The sequence below is a fragment of the Camelus bactrianus genome, chromosome 18 (assembly GCF_048773025.1).
Source record: "Camelus bactrianus isolate YW-2024 breed Bactrian camel chromosome 18, ASM4877302v1, whole genome shotgun sequence".
In the NCBI taxonomy this organism is placed as follows: domain Eukaryota; kingdom Metazoa; phylum Chordata; class Mammalia; order Artiodactyla; family Camelidae; genus Camelus; species Camelus bactrianus.
This window is the reverse complement of record NC_133556.1, coordinates 27,008,022-27,021,544: the sequence shown is the minus strand read 5'-3', so window position 1 is coordinate 27,021,544 and position 13,523 is coordinate 27,008,022. Positions and strand designations below refer to the sequence as shown.

At 56.7% G+C, this 13,523-nt stretch overlaps 1 protein-coding gene across 2 annotated transcripts; it reads left to right on the top strand.

Annotated features, from left to right (window-relative positions):
• The first annotated feature begins 3,471 nt into the window (after nt 1-3,471).
• PRSS22 (serine protease 22) lies at nt 3,472-12,914 on the top strand. Of its 2 annotated transcripts, none has more exons than XM_010949955.3 (7): nt 3,472-3,617; nt 5,179-8,678; nt 9,351-9,377; nt 9,786-9,957; nt 10,215-10,492; nt 11,663-11,820; nt 12,413-12,914. In XM_010949955.3, exons 2-7 carry the CDS (start codon nt 8,600-8,602, stop codon nt 12,671-12,673), a joined length of 975 nt encoding a protein of 324 aa, XP_010948257.2. In that variant the 5' UTR covers nt 3,472-3,617; nt 5,179-8,599; the 3' UTR covers nt 12,674-12,914. The 2 variants fall into 2 exon arrangements, with proteins under 2 accessions (XP_010948257.2, XP_074202584.1); XM_074346483.1 differs by lacking the exon at nt 3,472-3,617 and having other exon boundaries at nt 4,882-7,951; nt 8,533-8,678.
• The last annotated feature ends 609 nt before the right edge of the window (nt 12,915-13,523 follow it).

Here is a 13,523-nt window from a genome sequence, read left to right as displayed (position 1 = left end):
GTTACTCCCTAGGGCCACACAGCGAGGTCTGGGTAGAGAGGGGGGTGGGGTGGCGGGGCTCAGCCTTTATTAGGGTCCAAGGGTGGGGAGGCTGGGGTTTCCGGGATTCACTGTTTATTGGTTAATTTAAAACCTAAGAGTGGGAATTTGAGCTCAGGAGGGGAAAAGTGGGGTCACTCCAGTGGTCAGTTATCCAGGTCACCCAGGGCTTTCTCAAAGGGGACCTTCATGGGTGGGGCCGCCTTTCTCCTTATCTAGTTGTTAGTAGCTGTGTCCCACCCACAGCTGGCAACGTGGTACTTTGAGACTGGTGTCTTTAAAATGGATGCCTTGGCAACCAAAAGTTTAATGTCAGACGCTCACACTGCAAATACATGTATTGGTCTCTGCCTCCCAACCTCCACCTTACTATTCTTAAAGTCCTTGGAATTCTTGGGTCATAGGAGCATCTTTTGTTCTGATGAGATGATTCTTGGTTGGCCTCTTTGGCTCCTGGGTGGGGATTGGTCACCAGAAGGACCAAGTGGTGTTTAGAAGCCTGGAACTTTCTGCCGCATCTCCCATCTTCTGGTGGGGGCAGGGGTTAGAGAGTGAGTTATTAATGGATCATGCCCATGTACTGAGCCACCATAAAAATCCTTAAGGTACAGGGTTCGGGAGGCTTCTAGGTTGGTGAACATGTCCACGTGTGAGGCAGGTGGCACACCCCAGCTCCACGGGGACAGAAGCTCCCGCAGTCGGGACCCTGCTGGGCTTCACCCTCTGTGCCTCCTCACCTGGCTGTCCATCTGTGTCCTTTATTATACTCTAAACTGGTTAGTGTTTCCCTGAGTTCTGTGAGTTGTTAGAGCAAATTATGGGACAGGATTAGGTGAGGTCCTGGAAACTCCTGATTTGCAGCCACATTGGACAGAAGTGCGAGGGACCTGAGGACCCACCACTGTGCTTGGTATCTGAAATGGGGGGAGTCTTGGGGCATTGAGCCTTTAACCTGTGGGGTCTGCGCAAAGTCCAATTAGGATCGGTACTGAGTTAAGTTGTAGGACACCCAGCTGGTGTCCACAGAGAACCAGAGTGGAAAAACTGACACATCTGGTGTCAAAAGTATTCCGTGTGTTCAAAATAAATAGTCTTTCCTTTTCGGCTGGCTATGGGCGGGGAGGAGAAGGATGCATGGAAGATGACTCTCAGGCATACGGCCTGAACACTGGGTGAATGGTGGTGGCATTTTCTGAGACCGGAGGCCCAGGAGGGTGTCTGGATTTGAGAGGATCTCAGGATTCCCTAGTTGGAGATGCCTGCCAGGAGTCCCAGTCCCAGCACCCAGCCTGTGTCCTGAAGGCACAGCTGTGGAGGGGAGGGGAGGGGAGGGGCTCTCTCCTCCCAGGGCCCTGGCCCAGAGGGACATCGCAGTCCCAGCTGCGGACTGACTCCCCCAGAGCTGCCCGTCCTTCTCCTGGAGAAACGATCCACACTCTGACTTCCCCAGAAGCCATTCATTAGCAGTAATTAGCACAGTCACTTATTTCCCTGGAGGGTAGACGGGGGAGGAGGAACGTGCTTGGAGGAGGCTCTCCACCCTGCGGGGGAAGCCGGAGCCGGTTCTCCATGCCTCCGCTGCGGCCAGCATGACGTGGCTACCCAGGTCATGGCTCTGTAGGTAGGTAGCCCCGCAGGCAGACCTGCACATCCCAGCTCTGTGTCCAGCTCACTTCTGGAACTGGGGCCCCTCATTCTGCACCTACCCCTAGACAAAGTTAATCCCATTGCATGCAGTCATTCTCTCTGTGAGCCCTTGGCCATGACCTCTGACCTCACGACTCCTAGGTCTGCGAGTCACCAGTGAGTCACCAACAGTGCTGTCCGGGCGGTGTTGGGCACCCCTCCAGGCAGCTCGCCTGGTGTGCCGTCTTCTTTCTGCCCTTCCCAGATCAACTCTCCCCATCAGGCTCCGTCTGGGCTCAGCCCTTCCCAGCCTGGAGCACCCTTCTCTGCTTCCCGGTCGGTGCAGAGGAAGTGCGGCCCTTCCAGACTGATCTCTCAGTTTTGTGGTGGGAGTAGCTTCTGTCTAGTCTTGGTTGGAAGGGAGAGCAGTGTGCTTGATGGTTGAAGGGTGCTCTAAGTCATGGGAGGAAAGGAGATGACATTTCTGTGGGAGGACTGGCCACCTTCCTCCCTGAAGATTCCCAACCCAGGCTGGTGGGATATTTTTCCAGAACAACCGGAGTCAATGGGGGAAAACTTAAGAATTCTCGTGTGCAGCCAACTTTTCTGAGGAGGAGTAGGTTGTGAAGGAAACGTGGGGGAATGCTCTCAGTCATGGAAGGAAGACTCCAGAGGAAGCTGCCATAGAGACCTGCCTTAGAGAAGGAGACAGAGCACTAAGGATGGAGGAACAGGTACGAGTGCAGTTTAAGAAAAGTGCTCTAGTCCTAGTGGCCAGCAAGAACAAGCAATGCTCTGTATTCCAGGAAGACATTAACCAGAGTAAAGATACACGGAGTCACGCAGTTAAAATCTGGACCCTGGGAGTCCAGTATCAAAGAGGCAGACAGTGGTGCAGAAGGAGGGGTGGAATGTGTGTGTGTGGGGGGCTCTGCATTTAGAAAGTGTGGGGTTGAGGAAGGGACTGGGGAGGAGGAACCCCTAAGTCTAGAGAAAGGAAGGCTGGGCAAGGAGGGGCATGCTCAGTTTCCATCTTAAGGAAATGTCAAGAGGACAGGTGATGCTGTTATAAGATGCAGAAATGTTTATTCCCCAGAATTTTAGGTGAGTGTGGGGATAAGGAGTGCCTGGACCACACAGCCCAGGGTTGGAGAGCCTCAAGATGGAGAATTCGGTGTGCACCCATGTGAGGCTGGGTTCCTTGTGGAAGGGAGAAGGAACAGGGCTCTGGGGACAGGACTAGGGTGAGTGGAACTGAGAAAGCCCTGAGGAGCCTGGGCAGAGGCAGAGAAGAATGTGAGGTCCAAGGGTGTAGGAGCCGTGGGGAGGCTCTGAGTGGGACCCGGGACCTGGGATGGGGTTGGAGCCAAGTCACACTCTAGTCCCCAAGAGGCAGGGAGTGACATCCAAACTCTCAGGACAGTTCCAGAGTATGGTTAGATGGAAGGAAGGATGTCCCAGCAGGAAGGTGATGAAATGCCAGTCAGTGAGCTGTGTCCTCCACCAGTGTCCCTGAGGCCACCAAGGCCAAGTTCCTCAAAACCATTAGTGTCCCAGAAAACCTTGCCTGCAGACAGCACAACCTGGCCGTTGCTCAATCGGCTCTCAGCATGGCGTGGCCGCCAGCCCTTCACCTGAGCAGCTCTTTCCCTGTGCAGTCATGACAGGCATGGCGGTGCTCGCTGGTCCTCTGCACAGATGGATAAACAGAGCCTCAGGTTGAAAGAAGGAGCTGCTATTTACCTGGTTCCTCTGGAGCATTCTTCTTGCTCTGGGAGCTTACTTGAGTCACCTGGAGTGTCTGTTCTGTCCCAGGCGGTGGCCTCTGAGAGCAGGAAACACCCAAAGACCCGGTGCTGTGGCCGGTATCTCAGAGTGCAGGTGATGGGTGGGGCTGTGCTGCAATCAGGCTACTCAGCCCAGTGGGGTGCAGTGTTGCCACAGCTTCTGAGGTTCATAAAAAGGTAGACATTCAGATCCCCCCCCCATTTTTTAGTGTAGTGAAATATACCTAAGATTTACCGTTTTTACCATTTCTCAGTGTGCAGTCCAATGGCATGACGTTCATTCACAGTGTTGTGTGACCATTACTACCATACAACTCCAGAAGTCTTTTATCTTCCCAAACTCCTTACCCATTAAACAGTAACTCTGATCCCCCTCCCCAAGCCCCTGGCACCCACCTTCTACTTCTGTTGCTATGAATTGAACTGCTGTAGGGAATCTCCTACAGGTGGAATCATACAGTATTTGTCCTTTTGTGTCTGGCTTATTTCACTCAGTATAATGTCCTCAAAGTTCATGCATGTTGTAGTGTGTGTGAGTGCTTCATTGCTCTTTATGTCTAAATAATACATAATGGACTACATTTTGTTTATCCATTCATCCATCAATGGACACGTGGGTTGTTTCCACTTTTTGGCTCTTGTGACTAATGCTGCTGTGATCAGGGGTGTGCAAATATCTGAGCAGAGATTCAGACACTTGTACACTCGTGTTCCCAGCATAATTAATCAAAATTCAGATTTTTTTTAAAATGTGGATTTGCCCAATTGAAAAAACAAACATAAGACTGCAGATCTGACCGAACCCACTGGAGGGCTGGATTCCACACCTGGTTTGCAGTGCTCGTCTCAGAGCCGAGGAATCGGGGGGCCCCCTCTGGCCCAGGGGCTTGCCTGGAGTTCAGCGTGGCTCACCCCCAGGCTTCCCTCCCCAGCTTGGAGAGATCCAGCCTCTCCCTACAGAAAACACAGCTCACCATCTTGGAGCCAGGGCCGGAACCTCAGGAAAATGAAGCACAGAGTAGAGAGCAGGTCCCACCTGCTGTTGTTCTCTGCTGGGTCCCTCCGTCTGCAGGGCTCCCCAAAAGAGCCTCTCTCTCCGGGGATCAGAGGAACACTGATGACATTACAGGTCAGAGCACCCTGGGCTTTGGGCTTTGACCTCCTACTTTCCCCAAATTCCCACCCTGGGAACCCTTGGGCCTGAAACGCCCTGCCGACCTCTCCCCAATCACAGAGGGAGAGAAGACAAAGACACTGTCCAGGGTGACCAGATGTCCGGGTTTGCTTGGTTGGTTGTCACCATATCACCTGCCTTGCCCACTAGCACCTGCCTATCCACCTCCTTCCATCTCCATGGCCACTCAGAGAGTCCCTGCTCCAGCTCACCTGGACACAACCCTGCCTCCCACCTGTCTCCCCTCACCCCTTCCTGCGCCTCTGATCCATGTGGCAACCCAGCACCACTATGCAGAGAGACTCAGCCGCCACCCTGCCCTTCAGCCAAGGCTCCCTTGCCTGGGTGGGCCCGCAATATCCCTGGTAGGTCCTGTCCCGAACACCCTGGCCCCTTACCCAGGAACGCTTACGCCGCCCCTTCTCCTAGTGTCCCCAGCTCATCTTCTGGAGCCCGGCTCAGTGTACCCCCCACAGGGAGGCCGGGTGGCAGAGCCCTTATCCCCTGCACCTCTCCTTTGTCACTCAAATCCTCCAGTTCTACCCACCTGAGCCTTTGAGTTTCCTCTTCCTGGGGTTGGAATGGCCTCTGACCGCACCCACAACTCTGCCCGCCTCCTGCAAGTCTCGGTGCAAGGTTTGCACTGCCCCTGGGCTCCGGATTTAAGACAGCAACCCCCTTCCCCATCCCCCACCTCCCATTCCCCCCTCTTACCCCTCCCATCCCCACCCTCTATCCCAGGGCCCCTTCCGGCTTTGCTTTTCCCAGTAGACTTTATCTTCTTGTCGAGGAAATGATGTACTTAGTTATGTTGTTTATTCTGCTTCCTCCAGTGTCCCTGCCATGAGGGCAGGGATTGTTTTCGGTTTGTTCACAGCGGTATCACAGCAGGTGTTCGGTAGGTTGGGTTGCATAGTGAATGGAAACCCCGGTGAGATATCTGCCCTGACTCTGATGCCCATGTCTGAAATGCTGAGGGTGAGTCACTTCGGACTGAGCATCGGCAGCTCCAGCTCCTGTTGCATGTAATGCCTCTGCAGACTTGTCTGTCATCCCTACCTCCCGCCAAAGCCATCAGTGGCCCTGAGATGGCCAGGCAGGGACACGGGAGGGTGGGTTGCCACGTGGGCAGCCCATCTGTCTTCTGTCCAGACAAAGAGATGCTCAGCTGTGATGCCCGGCTTGGGTCTGGCGTACGACGGTCAGTCGAATATTTTGTGGAATGAATGTTGAATCATGCGAGGTCTCCACCCCCTGGGAACTGGAGAGCCAGTCTGTGGCGCCCTTGCTCAGGACTTGTGCCAGGAAGTCTTCGCTGGCTTTTCAGAACTCCCTTTGGTTCTTCCCAGGCCCTCTTCCTTAGAACCATCTTCCTGTCCACCCTATATTGAGGACAGCAACATCTTGGGGCACATGCCTGCCTCTTGGGTCACCTGGGCAGTGATCCAGCTTGCATGAACAGCAGGAAAAGCTGGAACAGAGAGGAACTGGAGAGGCAGGAGGCTGGAGCAGTCAGTCTCCCACCTCTTCCACGTTTGTTTATTCATTCAACAAATATCCACTGAGACCCAGTGTGCACCAGACACCAATCTAGATCCCCAGGATCCCATGAGGAACCTCCTCACACTGTCCCTCCCCTTGAGGAGTCACAGCACTCAGCACCCACCCTCAGGGTGGCCCTCCAGGGTCCATGCCCACCTCCCACTCCTTCCCTGACACTCCTCCCCCACCCCAGGCCCCAGACCTCTGTGCCCATCCTCCTGTGACATCTTGCAGTAATCACTTGCTCACCTGCCTCCCACCCCCGGGGAAGATATGTGCTGCCTGAGGATAAGACCTGTGTCTTATTCACCATCGTGTCCTGGTGTCCAGCATGGGACCTGGCAGTAGAGCAGGTGCCCAGTAAATGCTTGTCGGGTGAGCTGGGGAGGCCAACCACCTTAGTTTCAGGAAGGGAGTGGGTTGGGGGAGCACGAGGGGCCAGGCCAGCCACGGGGTGCAGGGGGGACCCAGGACAGAGAGGTCAGGGAGGTGCCCTCCCCTAGCCAGCTGGCATTTCTGCTTGGCTGACACCAAAAGTGCTTCTCTCATTGGCCACTCTGTTTCCCTGCAGTCTCTCCATCCCCAGGCCTGGGACAGAGAGGAATGCAGCAGCTAGGAGCTTCCAGCTCCAGCACACCATCCTTGCCTTGTCTTTGGCTGGAGTGGGGCAGGGACCTCCACGGAGCAGGACGGCATGTCTAGCTGGTGGTTTAAGCCCGAGGGTCTCCTGCCCTCCTAACAGAAGCAGGGCCCAGTTAAATACAGTGACAATCCTCCTTGGTACTGACAACATCCAGGGCTATCTGTCTCTTGCAGACTCTTAGAACCCCTAACAGCCCCAGGAGGCGGGGAGCACAGGAGTCCACCCCAGGGCAGGGTCTGGGGACACAGAGTGTGTTAGCTAAGCTATGACAGGCGGTCTGCCCACCTAGGACCCACACAGCAGCCCCTCCCAGTGCCCTGACTCACCCACCAGGCACTCACTCCCTCTCTCCTCCAACTTAGGACATCTCCACCGGCCCCCATCCCCGTGCCTCTGCAGGGCCAACTCCAGCTTTTCCTTCAGCCTCCTTTTCGAGGTCCTCCTTTCTGGGCAACCCTCATTTTCCCCCCAGCAGTCTTCAGGTGCCTCCCTTGGGCTCCCACCCACCTAGCACTTCTGACCCTGGGTGGTAATCATCCATCCACTGGGCTTGACTCCCTCAGGGCTCCCTGAATCTAGTCCAGTTGCCTTTCTCCAGAATCAGGGTTCACATCCAGGCTCCACCACTCACCAGCTAGGGGCCCTTGGGTAAGTCACTAACCTCCCCCAGTGGCCTCAGTTTGCTCAGCTGCAGAATGGGAATAAGAATAAGAGAACTTGCAGATTAAATGAGGTGGCGCCTGGCTCATGAAGCTCCCCACAAATGCTGTTATCTCCATGCCCCGCCCCAGGCATACCCAGGGCCCAGCGAGGGGTTTGTTTATCACATGGTTGAGAGACAAAGATACACAGTCTGTGTTGGAAGAAGCCTGACCCTCCTGCTTGGGGTGTGGGTGTCTGCAGGATGGGGCCTCCTGGGTCATGGGGTAGGCTCTACGGGGGAGCACCTTGCATCTGACACCTCCTACCCGGGCTCCCCCATCAAGCATCGCCCAGGAGCCCTTTGACCCCAACGGGGAGTCCAGGGGATCCCAGGAGCACAGGGGCTGGACTGGGGTTGGCACCCTTTCATGGCAGCTGCATCTGTCACAGCCACCTGGGGAACCTGGCTGGCCCTGCCTGGGCTTCCCGGGAGTCCAGGTGAGAGATGAGTCCTCAGGTGACAAGGCCCACAGGAAGATGGCCTAGGGATGGGAGGCCATTGGGGGCCTGATTCACAGCCTTCTGGGAAGTGGGTTAACGGGATCCCAGAGTCCCGGGCTGGGCCAAGTCTCCTGCTGATTCATAGGAGCCATTACCAAGCCTCTGGGCAGCCCCTCACCCGCCCCCATCTCTCCCCAAGGCCCTGGGGCCTCCCCATCAGCCCACCCCCCAGCCTTTTGCCACTGCAGACCCAGGCCCTAGGGTCTGAGCACCTTCCCTCCCCACCCGGACCCCCTCCCTTTCAAGCCCTGGAGAACTTTCTCTGCCCTGCTCCCCAGTCAAGGTCAAGGCCAGAGCCTAGACCTGTGGGGCCCGGTTCCCTTGTCTGCCCCTCCAGAGGCCAGGTCCTGAGCCCCAGATCCAGGCCCAAGGTAGGGGTCCCAGCTAGAGCCCCCAAGTCCCCTTAACGGCTTATTTCCTCCCGGAAGCCCCACCTCCTCCCTGTGACCCACAGCCCAGGGTGGCAGGGACTGAGCCACTCACCTGGGGGACTGGTCTGACGGCATTCCGCCTCCCAGGATAAAACCTGGTGCGGCCTGCAGAGAACCCTGCGCACTCTTGTTGGCAGCTGCGACCCAATCCGCCATGGTGGTTCCTGGGACTCCAGCCCTGGGGGGGCGCTGCCCCAGGATCTTAACCTCCCTGCTGCTTCTGGTTGCTACAGGTGAGTCCCAAGGACCTGCTGCCCCTCCCTCCTCCCCTCCCTCCGGTCCACCCAGCTGCCTTCCCTCTAGGTCCTGTCTGAATCCAGTGTCCTCTCCCTCCCATCTGTTGTTTTGTCCTCTCTCTCTCACTCCCCTCTCCCTCTCTAGTTACTTGACTGCTCTGAGCCTCAGTTTCCTCCACCGCTGTCAGGAGTACATGAAACTCTCCATGTAGGCGCCGAGGACAGGGCTTAGCACACAGTCAGCACTCAGTGGGCTTCAGCTCGGGTGGTTGTTATTTACCATCTTCATCTCTCCCTCCCTCTCCTGGGCTCTGCACATTTTACTGCTGGGGCAGCAGCATCCCGGCCTCTGGCCTGGGCTTGTGGGTGGTGGGGAGGTGGTCCTCATTCTCACCCTCAGTGAGATGCCCCAGGAGCTAGTCCCTCATCCTTCAGGCAGGCTTGATGGAGCCTGGGCACAGGATGAACAGGAAGCTGGTGGGAGGGTAAGGCTGCAGCTTATGGTGAGGGCCTGAGGTTTCTGTCCGCCCTACTCAGGCTTCAGGAAATGCCCCTGCCAGGGTGGCCTGGAGGGGCCCCAGGGAATGAGCCCCCGGAGGAGATCACTAGGCAAAGAGGGTGGAAGGGCTCCTCTTCGCTGGCCTGACCCTTTCTTTATCTTGCCCTCAGCCACCCTTGCTGCTGCCGAGACAACTGGTAAGTAGGAGCTGCCCTGCGGGGAAGGGGGAGGGAAGCAGCCCGAAGGGTGGGGCAGTGTCTGTGTCTTTGGGGACAGATCAGAAGTGGGCAGTGGGGAAGAGAGGGGTTGAGCTGGAGGAAGGCAGGCAGGAAAGGAGGGCCAGAGAATCAGACGTGGAGATGGGCGAGTGGCCCCAGAAGGTAAAAGGAATAGAGAACCAAGTGCCCAGCCAGAGGGGAGGGCATTGGATGTAGGGTCCAGGAAGGAAGCAGGGAAGGAAGGGGGAGGGGCTGGGCAGGAGGACAGGGTGGGAGGTGGTTAGGGGAGGAGTGCAGCACAGGTCTAAGTGCTGGAGGCTGGAAGGGAAGCTGGAAGAGGGAGGACTGTGCCTGAGGGGGTGACAGCCTGGGAACCTTCCCCTCCAGAGCCCCCAGCCTGTGGGAGGCCCCAGCGGCTGAGCCGGATCGTGGGTGGTGAGGACAGCACTGATGCCGAGTGGCCCTGGGTCGTGAGCATCCGGAAGAACGGCACCCACCACTGCGCGGGCTCCCTGCTCACCAGGCACTGGGTGGTCACGGCGGCCCACTGCTTCAAGGGGTACTCACGGCCGGTCCCCTCCACTCCGTTCTCCAGGCTTCCCACCCCAGACCCTGGGCTCCCCACTCAGCCCCAGCTTCCAGACCTCAGTTCAGTCCTGGGGCCCCTCCCGAGAAGCCTTGCTTCTGCCAGGAAGCTTCTCTGGCTTTCCAGGGGCCTTCATATGCAGGCTGTTCCCCCAGACATCCTTCCCAGACCCTTCCTGGCCGCCACCCAGTGGTGCCTGGCTGATCCCACCCCTGCCTTCTTCCTTCCAGCAATCTGAACAAACCAGCCCAGTTCTCTGTGTTGCTGGGGGCCTGGCAGCTGGGGAACCCTGGCCTGAGGTCCCAGGAGGTGGGTATCGCCTGGGTGCAGCCCCACCCTGTGTACTCCTGGAAGGAAGGCTCCAGTGCTGACATTGCCCTGGTTCGCCTGGAGCACTCCATCCAGTTCTCTGAACGAGTCCTGCCCATCTGCCTGCCTGATTCCTCCGTCCGCCTCCTTCCGGACACCAACTGCTGGATCGCTGGCTGGGGGAGTATCAATGATGGAGGTGCGGCTTCTTCCTCACCAGGGGTTTGGGGATGGGTGGGGATGGGGTGGTGAACACTCAAGAGACACAGGTGCCATAGCAGCAAAAGAGGCAGAGTCCGACAGAGATAGAAGACAAGATGGGCTGCGATCCAGCAACATGATGTCACAGGAGCCTAGGTGGGCAATGAGACATCACTTCTAGTTAAAAGATGAGAGATCATTCTAGTTAAGTGAGAGATAATTTCTAGTTAAAAGGTACCTTTGGCTGCGTTCTGAGGCAAAACTGCCAGATCAGCTGAGCTATTAAATGATATAGGGATGGCTGAGAGGAGGTTCGCATGGGGCAGAGCTGAATCCGGTGAATACAACAGGCCTGAGATTCCAAATCAAGAACAGTCACCTCCCGGTGGCATCGTAACACAATTGCAGGCAAAATGCCCAGGAGAAAGTGCTGTCTCCATAATCGTAAAATATAACTGGCAAACCAAGTCTGGAGGCTTGGAAAACATCATCTAGAAACCCAAAGCAGACTGTATAAAGTAGGAGGCAGAGCAGCAGTGAGAGCTATATATGCATATGTATATATATATTTGTGCATAGGGAGAGAGAGAGAAAAAAAAAAGAGTTACTGAGAAAGGACAAAATGTAAGAAAATGAGACTTTAACCAGATGCCAGAAGAATTAAGAGAAATGACACCAGTTTGGGTGTCTGGGAACCCCAGTGACTCTAAAGTTTCAGCCAGCCTCCCCACAGTCATTCTGAGGGGCTCCTGTGAGAGCTGGAATTATGAACTGGAGAAGGTCTACAGACCAACCTTAGGGTCTACCATGCCCTGAGCGAGCGGTGGATTCCTCAAGTCCCTGTAACATTCAACACTGAGTGGCCAGTGGTTGCCAGGCTGGCTAAAGTAGTGCCTGAGATGGGACAGGCCCTGACCCTTAGTTCTAACCATCTTGCAGGCATGAGAGAGCTCGTTAAAGATGCAGAGTTTCAGGCTGCACGTTCATGTTGGGATTCAGTAGGTCCAGAGCAGAGCCTGGAATTTGGGTTTTCTGCAAGCATCACAGGAGAGCCTGATAGAGTCGATCCATTTAACCTTTGAGAAATGCTGCTGAGGGAATGGAGGGAACTGAGGAGGCCACCAGGGGGACAGCCTCTGAAGCTTGACTCTCTCCTTCCTGCTCCCAGTGCCCCTGCCCCACCCTCAGACCCTCCAGAAGCTGAAGGTTCCCATCATTGACTCGGGGGTCTGCAGCCGCCTGTACTGGCGGGGAGCTGGGCAGGGAGCCATCACTGAGGACATGCTGTGTGCCGGCTACCTGGAGGGGGAGCGGGATGCCTGTCTGGTGAGCACCCCACCTCCTTTCCAGCCCTGCCCCACCGAACTCCATCACCACTCGCTGGGCCTCTTCCCAGAATCAGCTGTGACATGGCAGTCCCCCCCCTTCCCAGATGCCTCCAGAACCCAGCCTCAGCCTGGCTTCGCCTTTCGTACAGTTGTTCATACATCGAACATACATGAGTACCCCTGCTATGCCAGACCTCAGGGGGCTCCACGGTCCTGGCCGCCAGAGCCAGCTCCAGCTCCGTCGCTGTGGTGGGGCATGGAGGGACAGTGTAGTGGTCAACACCCGGGCTGGGACACTTTACATCTTTCTGAGCCTGGGCTTCTCATTTGTGAATCATCACGATACTCCCTGCTTCCAGGGCTGTAAGGGACATGGCCTAGCACCTAGTGCTTCTCACCAGAAGTGAGCCTGAGCAGTGTGTCCTTCCCCGCCTTCCAGGCCCCGGTGGTGGTAGGATGCTCCAAGGTGGGAGGAAACCCCCCCAGCCACCCCCACGAAGGGAACCGTCTGCCACCCGCTGTGGTGCAGCTCCTGGGCTCTGCTTACCCCTTGCCCCACGCTGGCCCCTAACCTTCCCTCTTCTTCGCAGGGCGACTCCGGGGGCCCCCTGATGTGCCAGGTCGGGGGCACCTGGCTGCTAGCGGGCATCATCAGCTGGGGCGAGGGCTGTGCGGAACGCAACCGACCCGGCGTCTATATCAGCCTGGCTGCCCACCGCTCCTGGGTGCAGAGGATCGTGCAAGGGGTGCAGCTCCGCGGGCACTCGCAGGGGAGCGGGCCTGCAGGGCGCCGGGGCCGGGCTCTGGGATCCCCGCTCCGTTCAGGGGCCGCTGGGAGCCGCCGGGCTTAGGGATCTAGGAAGACCCCGCTGTTTCCTCCGTTGTAAATAAGCCGTCTACCTCCTGGGGACGACCGCGTGCCGGCACCGGATCGCCTCGCTGGGAGGCCCCGCCCGGCCCGGGGCTCAGGCCCCACCTCCTGGGCTGGGAGTGCCTTTGTGTATATACATGTTAATTATTTTTACAGTTATTTGTAACCCTGCCCACTTATCTTATTTATTCCTCCAATTTCAATAAATTATTTATTCCTCAGCTTTTGTTTTTCCTTCTCCGGGTAGGGGTCGTTGGGAAGCGGAAGTCCAGTTGGGGTTAAAATCGGGGCAAGCAGGGATGAGTTTGATGTTGGTCTGATCAGGGCCCCAGATGTCCTGTCCACCTAGGATTCAACATCTGACCCCTGACCTTGGCACTGCCCTTTCTTAGCCCTCTGCCACGTGAACGGCGTTGGGGGCTACACGGCCAGTCCCACCCTGCAAACTGCCAGTTGGATTTCCAAAACAGGGCAGGCTAGGTGAAACTCACTCTATGACAGTGGGGTGTTCCCCTTCCCTCTTCTTAGAGCCCAGTCTCTCGGATTTGGGTTGAGGCAGCCCCCGGGCCTCTGCACTCCCAGGAGCTGACTCATAGACTGACTCATGGCTGAATCTGAATCCTCCCCAGGGAGGGAGGAGCAAAACAATGAGACAGCAGGTTTGTGCACTGGGCTTGAGTCATCGCACCTGCCCCCACAGAGGTGGGGCTGAGAGCGGCATTCCAGGCCCAAAGAGGGCCTTTTGGGGGACCCAGCTAATGCTCCCTTTTCCCACCGCCCATTCTTTTGCAGCCAGGCCTCTGGCCTCCTGGACCAGCCTTGTCCTTTCT

What these genes read in the sequence shown, in the direction of transcription:
- PRSS22 (XM_010949955.3), top strand. Translation starts at nt 8,600, where the DNA reads ATGGTGGTTCCTGGGACTCCAGCCCTGGGGGGGCGCTGCCCCAGGATC. An exon ending in GCTGCTTCTGGTTGCTACAG is followed by an intron (nt 8,679 to 9,350) that starts GTGAGTCCCAAG and finishes TCTTGCCCTCAG; the next exon opens with CCACCCTTGCTGCTGCCGAG. An exon ending in GCGGCCCACTGCTTCAAGGG is followed by an intron (nt 9,958 to 10,214) that starts GTACTCACGGCC and finishes TCTTCCTTCCAG; the next exon opens with CAATCTGAACAAACCAGCCC.